At 43.3% G+C, this 13,457-nt stretch overlaps 2 protein-coding genes across 2 annotated transcripts in view; both read left to right on the top strand.

Annotated features, from left to right (window-relative positions):
* LOC311041147 (uncharacterized protein) overlaps nucleotides 1–6,560 on the top strand; it is a 107,667-nt gene extending 101,107 nt beyond the window's left edge. The window contains exon 17 of the transcript XR_014600354.1: nucleotides 6,485–6,560. The gene's annotated coding sequence lies outside the window, so the exon portion shown is untranslated. The remainder of the gene's footprint in view (nucleotides 1–6,484) is intronic.
* Nucleotides 466–10,391, top strand: LOC311041044 (extracellular calcium-sensing receptor-like; the record flags this gene model as incomplete). Its single annotated transcript, XM_084051480.1, has 10 exons — nucleotides 466–700; nucleotides 1,374–1,456; nucleotides 2,010–2,096; nucleotides 2,277–2,378; nucleotides 2,818–2,985; nucleotides 3,671–3,880; nucleotides 5,976–6,263; nucleotides 7,135–7,362; nucleotides 8,572–8,695; nucleotides 9,478–10,391. 10 exons carry the CDS (start codon nucleotides 466–468, stop codon nucleotides 10,389–10,391), a joined length of 2,439 nt encoding a protein of 812 aa, XP_083907606.1.
* Nucleotides 10,392–13,457: the final 3,066 nt, after the last annotated feature.

The raw sequence follows: 13,457 nt of genomic DNA, 5'->3' as shown, positions 1-13,457 counted from the left end.
TCTATATATTTATAACTAATGTATTAATCTTGGTAAACTTTAAATGTATTTTGGTTTATTGCTATTCTTTGATCCTGGGATGGGTACACACTGTTTATCTCCATATATTCTTGACTTTATGCATTAGCCAACCTCCTGATTGAGTTGGCAGTGACCTCACTTGCCCTATTGGGGTGAGCCTATCATTGCATAGTAGTACCTATATAAACCTCTGTGTATGCCCTTTTCCACTATATATGTCCTGATGAAGGCCTGAACAGGCCCAAACGTTGACGAGCAATACATTCTGGAGCTTTTTGCCACTACCAGTGTGCAGACTTTATTCTTTTTCATTATACTGGCGCAAGATACACACAGTGTATGTAATGAGTAATGAGTAATTAGTAATATTAATGAGTACTTAGTAATATTAATGAGTAATGTATGTGTAGATTTAACGTCCTAGGGTTCAGGAGGTCACAGGTCATGGCGTTCGCCGTGGAGGAGATCAACAGAGACCCCGCCCTCCTGCCTAACGTGACTCTGGGGTACCGCCTCCTCGACACCTGCTGCAACGTGCTGGGCGTCGGCTTCAAAGCCGCCGTGTCATTGGTCAGCGGCAGGGAGGAGCGCGTCCGATTGGACGAAAACTGTGCAGGCTCCCCTCCGGTGCTGGGAGTGGTGGGACCGGAGTCGTCCACGCAGGCCATCGCCATGTCCAGTATACTAAGTCTGTTCCAAGTACCTCTGGTAAGTAATCTGTACTTATATATACTAATATAAATACAAGTCTGTACCAAGTACCTCTGTTAAGTAATCTGTACAATATCAGCAGAGCTTGAGGCCAAGGAGGCGTGCCCGAGCGCCTCCAGGCGTGAGAGCCCGCGCCGACCGGCCGATGCTCTGCTAGTCGAATCAGTGCCGTCCGAGTTTTAAACCGATAGGGAGAGAATAGATCTTTTCATGGATCCCACTGTGTGGGTGGGTTTGTCTGGGTGGGTGGGTATGTGTGCGGGTGCGTGTGTGTGTGCGGGTGCGTGTGTGTGTGTGTGTGTGTGTGTGTGTGTGTGTGTGTGTGTGTGTGTGTGTGTGTGTGTGTGTGTGTGTGTGTGTGTGTGTGTGTGTGTGTGTGTGTGTGTGTGTGTGTGTGTGTGTGTGTGTCAGGGATAAACTAAAACAAATTATCTTAACAGTCATGCTTTCAATAAACAAAATTGAAAGCATGAGTGCGTGTGTGTGTGCGTGTGTGTGTGTGCACGGTGGTTGGGATTGCCTTCTTGTGTTGGTTCTACAGAATTGCTTGGGGGGGGGGCGGTGAAAACGAGTGCTCCTTCTCCAATTTCCCTGGTTCTCCAATTTCCCTGTAACATATATTCTCCTTTGTGTCGGTATAGAGCTCTCGCCTTTAGACTACAAGGTCATGGGTTCGATCCCGGGCACCGTCAACTCAGCGTATGAGCAGCGCGGCTTGGGTGCTGTAAGTCGTGCGGGTAGGTGTGGCGCTCCACCTCAGCAATCCAAATCCGTTAATTTAAAGGTCTCCACATCCAACGTGTCCTACAGATGTCAGTAGTAAACCCCAGGTGGTAAAATTATCCCGCTGTGAAACAACGGGTGTTTCATTCGGGTATTTACACAGGCCTGTGTCGTTATTTACCCAACGTTTTTCTTGTAACGTGGTTCCGTGTTTACTTTTCCATTCGCTGTGATTGGTTGAGATGGCCGTATAAGAGCGTCCCAAGCCAGTGTGATCCTTAACGTCCCGCCCCCTAATCGCTCGGATTGGTTTAGATCTGCAGAGGGAGTGTTCAGATCAGGAAGAATATTAACGCCGTTAATTCGGTCGTGCATTAACGTGTCAATAACACGTTAACTTTGACAGCACTAAATACTTATATAAATACATGTCGATTATACTAGGTCTGTACGAAGTACCTCTGGTAAGAAATCTGTACTCATATATGTATGCTTTTGATGGTCAGGTATTTTAATAAATGAATATATTACATGATATTGTGCACATTTGTCAGGTCAGTTTTTTTGCCACCTGTTCGTGTCTGAGTGACCGTCAACAGTTCCCTTCCTTCTTCAGAACCATCCCTAGTGACGCCTTCCAGGTACTAATGCACACAAACCTGTCCATGATGTCAGAATACTCCGTTCCATAGTTATGGGCAGTTGAAAGTGGCTTGTTTTCACCAAAACAGAAAGCAGAGAAAAATAGACTTTTTAACCATCAGGTCATTGTTTAACCATCAGGTCATTATTTAACCATCAGGTCATTGTTTAACCATCAGGTCAGAGCCATGCAGCACATCATTAAGAGGTTTGGATGGACGTGGGTGGGCCTGGTGGTCAGTGACGATGCTTATGGACGCAGCGCTGCCAGATCCTTAAAGGTACGGCAACACATTATTGTACATGATTGATTGTATATAATGATGATTGAAATAATGAGGAAGAAAGGGGGAAAGATTTGGGCATCATGTCTGTCTACTCACTCTGTGTCTCATTGGAGGGCTGCGGACAGTACAGTGACCTGCCTACCAGTGACATCATCGGTGGGGAATCCAAGCTAATAGAAACTACAGCCTGTCTCTTCTTGGACAGTTGATGTACCATGCTGTAATTAGAAGCCATTGACAGTAGCCGGCTATTTTCAGAGGCTAGTCCCTCCCTAACATTTTAGTCTAGTCTTGATTTTTTTTGGACGAAATTGTCAGTCCATTTAGTCATAGTTTACCGCTTACTTTTTATTCCTTTAAAAAGGTAATCGACCAACATTTGTGGTCATAGTTTTAGTCGACAACATTGACCCTGGTTGTTCTACCTTCCCAGGCTGACCTGGAGCGGTCTGGTGTGGCCTGTCTGGCCTACATAGAGGTTCTGCCCGGAGACGGTGACCCAGCAGAGCTGCAGAGGATCGTCTCTGTCATGAAGACTTCTACAGCCAGAGTGGTGGCTGTGTTTGAACTGGGAGGACACATGAGGAAGATGATGGACGAGGTATGTTCATGTTAAATGTTCATTAACTGTTGACTCATTCACCGCCAATGATGTGTTTGGCATGTTTTGTTGTGTTCAGTGTTTACGCTAGATGGCTTCACTCCCTGGATTTCCTCTGCATGTTTGACGAGACATGCTGTATTCAAGTTGTTTAGCAAGGCTCAGGGGATCCTATGCTGCGTTGACACTGGCAGATACTTGTGTCTGAAGTCGAAACCAGCTCAACTTATTTGTATCTGTTGTAGCAGATCTACAAAAATGTCAGACGTATCTTTGTATCTTCATGTCCTTACTCCACCGCTGGTGGAGTCTGTGTGTGTGTGTCCCGAAGTAACCTCATATAACTCATATGTCCCTATGTATGTTAACACAACCCAAAATAAGTGTCTACATTAATTGCATTATCTCCCTGACTCTTAACACGCCCTCTTGCAAATTAATGGTATACAAAAGGACTGCAGTAGAACTATAGTGTATTGTGTTGAACTACACAGGTAATAAGGCAAAACCTGACTGGACCACAGTAGAACTAATAGTGTGTTGTGTTGAACTACACAGGTAATAAGGCAGAACCTGACAGAACTACAGTAGAACTAATAGTGTATTGTATTGAACTACACAGGTAATAAGGTAGAACCTGACTGGACTACAGTAGAACTATAGTGTATTGTGTTGAACTACACAGGTAATAAGGCAGAACCTGACTGGACTGCAGTGGATGGCCAGTGTCGCCTGGGCCACGTTCCCCGGCTTCCTGACTCCTGAATTCATGCCGTACCTGACAGGCACCCTGGGGATCGCCGTCCGTCGCGCCGAGATCCCGGGACTGAAGGACTTCCTGTTGAGACTCCACCCTGATGATGAGGATCCTGACAACAGCCATGGCAGTAACCTAGTGAGTCTGTTTACATCTAAATGTACTGTTTAAGACCCTGACTACAGCCATGGCAGTAACCTAGTGAGTCTGTTTACATCTAAATGTACTGTTTAAGACCCTGACTACAGCCATGGCAGTAACCTAGTGAGTCTGTTTACATCTAAATGCACTGTTTAAGACCCTGACTACAGCCATGTCAGTAACCTAGTGAGTCTGTTTACATCTAAATGTACTGTTTAAGACCCTGACAACAGCCATGACAGTAACCTAGTGAGTCTGTTTACATCTAAATGTACTGTTTAAGACCCTGACTACAGCCATGGCAGTAACCTAGTGAGTCTGTTTACATCTAAATGTACTGTTTAAGACCCTGACTACAGCCATGGCAGTAACCTAGTGACTCTGTTTACATCTAAATGTACTGTTTAAGACCCTGACAACAGCCATGACGGTAACCTAGTGAGTCTGTTTACATCTAAATGTACTGTTTAAGACCCTGACTACAGCCATGGCAGTAACCTAGTGACTCTGTTTACATCTAAATGTACTGTTTAAGACCCTGACTACAGCCATGGCAGTAACCTAGTGACTCTGTTTACATCTCATTGACTGTTTAAGAGACGCTTTACAAAACGAAGAAAGAAAACATAAAGGAAAAATAAAACCAGTCAAAAGGCTAAAAACTAAGCATGGAGAACATTGGAATTGAAAGGCTTTGATGTGAGCTGGGAGTGCGTTCTAAATGGAGGGGGGGCCTGCTTCTCAGGTTTGTTTCTTATTCAAGGAGGTCAGGGAGGTAGGGGGGAGCCAGGCTGTCGAAAGTCTTGTAGGTGGCGATCAGTGTTTTGAAATGTATTGTTTGACTGGGAGCCAGTTTGAACTCACCTCACACTAAGTTCAAACTTAGCCTGGTTATAGCTTAAACACATTCAATCCGGGCAAGTGTCTCCGTCATTTTAGATTTCTTTGGCTATTTTTTGAAAAATTGGGAAAATGAGTGCAAATCTTTTAATACATATTTAAAGAAATATATACATATTTAAAGATTTGAACACATTTTCGCATTTAAAAAAAGAATAGCAGATCTACAAGCTCATAGCGCAGCACTCGGTGCCGCACTATGAGCTTGTATATCTGCTATTTTTGAATAGCCAAATAAATCTAAAATGACAGATACTTTCCCGGCTAAATGTGTTAAATGGCTTTTTAAAAAGCCATTTAAGCTATAACTAGGCTAAGTTTGAACTTAGTGTGAGGTGGTGCAACATGGCTCCTGGTGAGCAGGCGGGCAGCAGAGTTTTGTTGGGAGCTTTGGAGCTGACACCGTTTAGTAGGAAATTATTTGATTTTTTTATTTTATTTATTTATTCGCACAATAAAAACAGAACAAAAGTAACATCATTAAAACAACACAGAAATAAGTGCAGGTGAGAAAAGGAAACCCATAAAGGGCTTATAAAGGTTCTCACCTAAAAATAATAAACAAGTAGTTAAACAAAAATAAAGTTAAACATACTAATCAAACATAAGACATAACAAACACAAATACCTTGAGTGCAGTTCTGTGTGTGTGTGTGTGTGTGTGTGTGTGTGTGTGTGTGTGTGTGTGTGTGTGTGTGTGTGTGTGTGTGTGTGTGTGTGTGTGTGTGTGTGTGTGTGTGTGTGTGTGTGTGTGTGTGTGTGTGTGTGTGTGTGTGTGTGTGTGAGGCTTGATTCATCAGGCCGGCCCTCAGTCTATGTTTAAAGTTACTGAGTGAAGATGAGGAGCTGGCAATAAGTATGTGTGTATTCCAGAGTAAAGAACCTCTGACCTTAATGGAGAACTGACTATGTGTGGTACGGCTGAAGGGAGGATGGAGATTGTCAGATTGTCTAGTATTATGATTATGAACTTGTGAGTTGGTCTTAAAATATTCTTTAAAAGGTGTAGGAAGCATATTTGAAAGGTAAGTGCATTTATAGATGAAAGAACAGGACTGGACTGTCTTAATATCATAGATAGACAGTAAATATAGTTTTTTAAACAGGGGAGCAGATGGAAATGACTGTACTGTAACACTGTATTTTATTCATGCTTATTAAAGACTTCATGGTGTCGTTTCTCCTTTTGGAGGTGAGGCAGTTCTGGGAGCACACGTTTGGGTGCAGGTTTGCCCCCGTCCCGCCAGGCTGGGTGGACGGTGGAGGTGGAGGTGGAGGAAGGGTGTGCAGCGGACTAGAGGACCTGGGCGCGGCCGAGACGGCCCTGTTGGACGTGTCCGACCTCCGGGCCGAGTACAACGTGTACAAGGCCGTGTACGCCATGGCCCACGCCCTGCACGACATGCTGCAGTGTGCCCCGGGACGAGGGCCCTTCCCCGGGCACAGCTGTGCCGGCCTCACCACCGTACAGCCATGGCAGGTGGATTATTCATGTAGGCTCCAGGGCTCTAGTGGTTCCCAAAGTCTTTAGCTCAAGACATCAGTCTTTCTTAACCCATTGAGACCTGAAGCCGATTCTCCTAAATCTCAACAGTATTCTGAAAAACGTATGTTTCTGTATCAGTGGTGCTCAATCTTTTTCATGTCAAGGACCCCCACAATTATATGTATTTGGCCGCGGACCCCCATCAAAATATTTAGTTCCAGGGACCCCCCAGAAGCAAAGATTTGAGTTAAAAATGTTCGCTTTAAAAATATATATATTCAAAGATTTGCACACATTTTCACAATTTTTCAAAAATAGCAGATCTACAAGCTCATAGCGCGGCACTCGGTGCCGCGCTATGAGCTTGTATATCTGCTATTTTTGAATAGCCCAAAGTGTAAAATAATGCTTTGTAGCTCAAATCTAAAAATGACACAGTTCCAGGTCTTAATGGGTTAAGAGAAATCCGTTTGACCCCGGGACCCACGTTGTGAGCTTGCAGATCTTTTTGAGTTTGCAGATCTGTTTTCTAATTTAGGGAATTTCTTCATTTTAAATTGAATTTTATTCATGAAATTATTTTTGAAAAATGTTTGAATTTGTTTTCAACTCATGAAAATGTATGCATTGTTGTGGTATTATTATTTAAAATAATAATACATAATGACAACATTTAGGAAACAAAAAAATAGAGGGATTTTCACAAGTGAAAATCCCTCTATTTTTTCTTTCCTAAATTCTGGATCCGTAATCCACAAATGGGCCCGACCTGCTGTTTGGGGAAAAAAGTGCTCTATATAGTGTATATTGTTTACACTATTATCATATATGTTTTATTGTGGTCTCATGTCCATAATGTCTCCAGCTCGTGCATTACCTGGAGAAGGTCAGCTTCACCACGCCAGCTGGTGATCATGTATCATTTGATGAGAACGGCGATCCTCTACCAATCTATGATGTCATGAACTGGGCGTGGCTTCCCGACGGAAGCGTCAAGCTCCGGAGTGTGGGCGTGGTCAGGATGTCCGCCTCCGGTGACGAAGAGCTCGTCCTGGACGACGATATGATCTTCTGGAGCTTTGAATCCACCAAGGTCTGTTTTAGCTCAAATACATGCTAAAATAAATGCTCTTCAACGAGGAAGGACCCCTTAGCTGACAGAGACATGAAGCAGGGACCCCCCACTACAGATCCTATTATATTAAAATTGGCTAATAAGAGGGCGTGCGGGCGGACCTCTGACGTCATTCTCACTCAGCCATAAACAAACCACGGCCACGTCACTATGACAACATAAACAAACCACGGCCACGTCACTATGACAACATAAACAAACCACGGCCACATCACTATGACAACATAAACAAACCACGGCCACGTCACTATGACAACATAAACAAACCACGGCCACGTCACTATGACAACATAAACAAACCAGACCAGATATCTAGATTTCATAGATAGCTTCATAGACTTGTTTGCTCTTTTTTTCCTCTATACCAAACCTCTTTGCCGGTGTAGAGGCAAAATGAGCTTGCGTTGTGAGCTTGCAGATCTACTATTTTCTGCAAATGTTGCCTCGGAACACTTGATTCTAGTGTTCAAGTGGTTAATGTAAAAATGCAAATCAATGGTTTAAACTGAAATTGGTTATTGTTATTTAGCTGTGCAGCTGTTCTCCTGGAACCTGGCTGGTTTCATTCATTATTTATAATCTGATACAATTTAAAATGATTATTAATCACATGACTATAATTAACGTACATGTGTCATTGTTATTGTAGCCTCATGAGTCACATGACTATAATGAACATACATGTAACATTGTTACTGTAGCCTCCTGAGTCACATGACTATAATGAACATACATGTATCATTGTTATTGTAGCCTCCTGAGTCAAATGACTATAATTAACATACATGTAACATTGTTACTGTAGCCTCCTGAGTCACATGACTATAATGAACATACATGTATCATTGTTATTGTAGCCTCCTGAGTCACATGACTATAATTAACATACATGTAACATTGTTACTGTAGCCTCCTGAGTCACATGACTATAATGAACATACATGTATCATTGTTATTGTAGCCTCCTGAGTCACATGACTATAATTAACATACATGTGTCATTGTTACTGTAGCCTCCTGAGTCACATGACTATAATGAACATACATGTATCATTGTTATTGTAGCCTCCTGAGTCACATGACTATAATTAACATACATGTGTCATTGTTATTGTAGCCTCCTGAGTCACATGACTATAATGAACATACATATCATTGTTATTGTAGCCTCCTGAGTCGGTGTGCAGTGAGAGCTGTTCCCCTGGGACCCGTGTGGCCAGAAGGAAAGGAGAACCCGTCTGCTGCTTCGACTGCATCGCCTGTTCTGACGGACAGATCAGCAACGACAGCGGTTGGTTTACATCCGCGGTTCTCAACCGAAAATCTGGCGTTCTCGCCCCCCCCCCCCCCCCCCCCCCCCCCCCCACCACCACCACCCACCTCACCATCCATTGATTGACGATGAACACGGCTGCCGTGTTAAGTAGTCATCGTCCAACAATCGATTGTGTTCCGATGTGGATCAATGGAATACTATGCTTTGATAATAAGTTGATTTACAGAAACTGACTGTACAGAAAAACAAGACCAAAGTCGCTTATAATAAGCAGACTTGGCAACAGTGACAGAATGGTAGACAGAGGTTTTCTCATGTCATAGTAAGATAAGATGTAGCGATGCTGTGCCGTTATAAGACCATACTTTACTTCTCTGTCCCTTTAACCCTGGTGTTATTTACTCAAGTACTGTACTAAAGTACTATTTTGAGGTACTTTTACTTTACTGGAGTGTTTCCTATTTTCAATACTTGTACTCCACTACATCTCAGAGGCAGATATAAATTATTACATTATAAAACATACAATAACCACTTTAGCCCTATTTTATGCATAGGCTATTTGAATAGCAGATCTTGTAGATCGGCTATTTTCAAACATATTAGTACTTTTACTTTTGGTACTTTTAAGTTAATTTTGATGCTTGAATACTTTTGTACTTTTACTCAAGTAACATTTTGAACACAGGCCTTTCACTCGTAACAGATCATTTCTACACTGTGCTATGGCTACTTTTACTTAAGTAAAATACCCGAGTACTTTTTTCCCACCACTGAACCCTGGGTGTCTTCGTCAGACTCCACGGAGTGCAGCGTCTGTCCGGAGGACTTCTGGTCCAGCGCCCGGCGCGACCGCTGCGTCCCCAAGATCACGGAGTTCCTGTCCTACCACGAGGCCCTGGGCATCTCCCTGACCACCGTGTCTCTGCTGGGCACGCTCTGCTGCGCCGTGGTCCTGGGCGTCTTCGTCTACCACCGGGACACGCCCATGGTGCGCGCCAACAACTCCGAGCTCAGCTTCCAGCTCCTGCTGTCTCTGAAGCTGTGCTTCCTGTGCTCGCTGCTGTTCATCGGACACCCCAGGCTGTGGACGTGTCGGCTGAGACACGCGGCGTTCGGCATCAGCTTCGTGCTGTGCGTCTCGTGCATCCTGGTGAAGACCATGGTGGTGCTGGCCGTGTTCAAGGCCTCCAAGCCCGGCGGCGCGGGCATCGTGAAGTGGTTCGGCGCCGCGCAGCAGAGAGGAACGGTCCTGGCCCTCACCGCCATCCAGGCCATAATCTGCACGGCCTGGCTCGCGGTCGCCTCGCCGACGCCTCACAAGAACACGCGGTACCACAGCGACACGATCGTCTACGAGTGCGCGGTGGGATCGGCGGTGGGTTTCGCCGTGCTGCTGGGCTACGTCGGCGTGCTGGCGCTCCTCAGCTTCGTGCTGGCGTTCATGGCGAGGAATCTCCCGGACAACTTCAACGAGGCCAAGCTGATCACGTTCAGCATGTTGGTCTTCTGCGCCGTGTGGACGGCCTTCGTCCCGGCGTACGTCAGCTCTCCGGGCAAATACGCCGACGTGGTGGAGGTGTTTGCCATCTTGGCGTCTAGCTTTGGCCTCTTGGTGGCGCTGTTTGCGCCCAAGTGCTACATAATGCTTTTGAAACCCGAGAGAAACACGAAGAAGTCCATCATGGGTCGCGGCGGCACCAAGACGTAGGAGCAACGATAATACATGTTCTATTTTATAACAATAATACACTTCTATTTTATAACAATAATACATAGGGATATATTTGATATAGTTACAGATTAATGAAGAGAGATAAACAAAGATGAACAAGGACAAAATTGTGTAACCTTCTTTAAGACAAGCTTGTAGATCTGCTGTTTTCGAAACATCTTGAAAATGTGTGCAAATCTTTGAATATATATATATATATATGTTTGAAAGCGAACATCTTTAACGCCGATCTGTGCTTCTGGGTCCCTGGAACAACATATTTTGAGATGAGGGTCCGCGGCCAAATAGATATCATTTTGGGGGTCTTTGACATGAAAAAGTTTGAGCAACATACGTTTTTTTTCCAAAAAAGAAGACAGTTGTAGAATATATATTGAAAGATTTTGCACATATTTTCAAGATGTTTCAAAAATAGCAGATCTACAAGCTCGTAGTGTGGCACTCTGTGCCACGCTATGAGCTTGTAGATCTTTAGAATAGCCAAAGAAATCTTAAAATGACATGGATGTGTTCCGGCTTTGAGGGAGGTAGGGGGAGAGAGAGAAAAAGAGAGAGGGGGAGAGAGAGAGAGAACTTTTTATGTGCCTCAGATTTAAAGGAGAAATCCGGTCATTTTAAGTGTTATGTTTGATGTGTGTCAAATCACTTACCAACGTATAAATGAAAATCGCGTAAATCCACAGAGCCCCCTATCGACCCCCACCGTTGTCATTGTAGGAGGATATAGAATAGCCCAAATTCGCCTATTTTAACCAATGCAAAGTCTGTTTTTTTGCTTCTAGTACTCATTGTTGAGTCCCATGATAATGTAACAGGCGCTAAAACTCCCGACAAGCTAACGGCTAATAACAGAACGAGCTAATGCTGGTTGCTGGTTTCTCTCCCGACCTGGCAACCTGGGGCTGCCATTCAGAGAGATAAGCAGCCCCAGCGTTAGCTCGTTTGTTATTAGCCGTTAGCTTGTCGGGAGTTTTAGCGCCTGTTACATTATCATGGGACTCAACAATGAGTACTAGAAGCAAAAAAACAGACTTTGCATTGGTTAAAATAGGCGAATTTGGGCTATTCTATATCCTCCTACAATGACAACGGTGGGGGTCGATAGGGGGCTCTGTGGATTTACGCGATTTTCATTTATACGTTGGTAAGTGATTTGACACACATCAAACATAACACTTAAAATGACCGGATTTCTCCTTTAAATGTAGCCTATTCATTTATTTATTCTGAAAATAATAAATGTGTTTCAGTTTGAAACAGGTATTGTGATGTTATTTAGCCTTTTTAAAGGTAAATGTGCAGTAAATGATTTTCCTTTAGTCAAAAGGCGCTAAAACTCTCGTAGATATAAAACAAAAAAATCAAAATCGATAAAATACATCTACGATAGTCTTGATCTAAGGCTAGTGTTGTTCCACCATTTCCACTCACATTCCCTCTCCACAGTCCACACACTTCCTAGAGGGATTATTTCCATCACATCAGCCAGTTCTCTGTTCTTTAGTCCAATAAGCCTGATTATGTTTGTTTATATTGTCACTTGTAGGGCGTAAGCTTGATAACCAGTGGCGTGCACAGACATTTTGAGGGGCAGGTTCTCACGTTATACTTTATAATATACTTTTTTTTGTTTTCTTGGTCTGCTCTTTTTTCCCTCTACACCTACACCTCTTTGCCAAAAATAGCAGATCTACAAGCTCACAACGCCTCGCAGCGCAAGGTGTTGTGAGCTTGTAGATTTGCTATGTTTGGCTGAAGTTCTCCTCAGAAAAGGGATGCTAGGTTTCGAGTGGTTATGGTAAAAAGAATAATCATATATATCACATAAAGATTTGGCGGATCCCTTGTAGTAACTCTGAGGACCCCCTAGGGGTCCCGGACCCCCTGTTGAAGACCCCTGCTGTAAACTGGAAAAAAATAAAATATATATATATATATATAATTTTTTTCCAAAAGGGCACTTCTGGTCAAGAGGGCAAAGGGCAGGTGCTCTAGCAGCACCTACAGTCTATCTGTGCACGTCCCTGTTGATAACGTTGGAGCATGTTGTTGCAAACACTTCAGCCATGACTCAGCGGTAGATATTCTGCGTCACTTGTCCGTGTAGTTTTGTAACTTTTGTAGTTTTGTAACTTTTGTAGTTTTGTAACTTTTGTAGCTGCTGTGAGCGCAGCATAACTGTCCATTCAACAATGTGAGGCACGGTGAGCTTGTTGTTCGAATATTTTCACAATATCATGTGGAACAGAGTCGAACTAAATGTAATGCCTACAACTTCCAAGTGCTTGTCAGGGTGGGGGGTCCCCCAGTTCAAATATGATTATTTTGGGGGGTCCCCCAGTTCAAATATGATTATTTTGTGGGGTCCCCAGTTCAAATATAATTATTTTGGGGGGTCCCCAGTTCAAATATGATTATTTGAAAGGTTTAGGAACCATTGTACCAGCTGGCTGAAACCAGCAAGCTCCAAACACATGTAATGTAACACTCTGACCAGTAGATGGTGCTGCTGCTCAACTCTTCACAGCTGCAAGTTGCTTTGGTTTGTCTTTGTAGGAGCTTAAAGTACTCAACTCCAGTACTCTGTTGTCAAGGTATAAATACTCCTGGTCAAATATTACTCACACTACAAGTGAAAGTTGACATTTTAAATGTGTACTTGAGTTAAAGTACTGGAGTACTTGCTTTAAAAAAATATATTTAAGTATTCAAAAGTGCATGCTTTTAAAAGTACTCAAGTATATAAAAGTGCCTAAGTACATTTACTTTTAATATATCAATGCATTGCTGTATGAACGTTAGACAAAAATATATACTAGAAAATATATATTCAAAGATTATCCAGAAATTGTGAAAATAGCAGATCTGCAAGCTGACAGCATGTTGTGATGCAACATTGTGGTGAGCTTGAAGATCTGCTATATTTGAAATAGAGCTGAAGCGGTTAATTCAACTACTTTGTCCCTTACTGCAAGGATCTTGTTGTTTTCAGGCCAAGGACCCCCTAACTGAGAGAGAGAGATGAAGCAGGGACCCCCACTA

This window comes from Gymnoscopelus microlampas (assembly GCF_963454915.1).
Source record: "Gymnoscopelus microlampas genome assembly, chromosome: 24".
Taxonomy (NCBI): Eukaryota; Metazoa; Chordata; class Actinopteri; order Myctophiformes; family Myctophidae; genus Gymnoscopelus; species Gymnoscopelus microlampas.
Note: the sequence above shows the minus strand (reverse complement) of the source record. Positions and strands in the feature narration are given on the sequence as shown.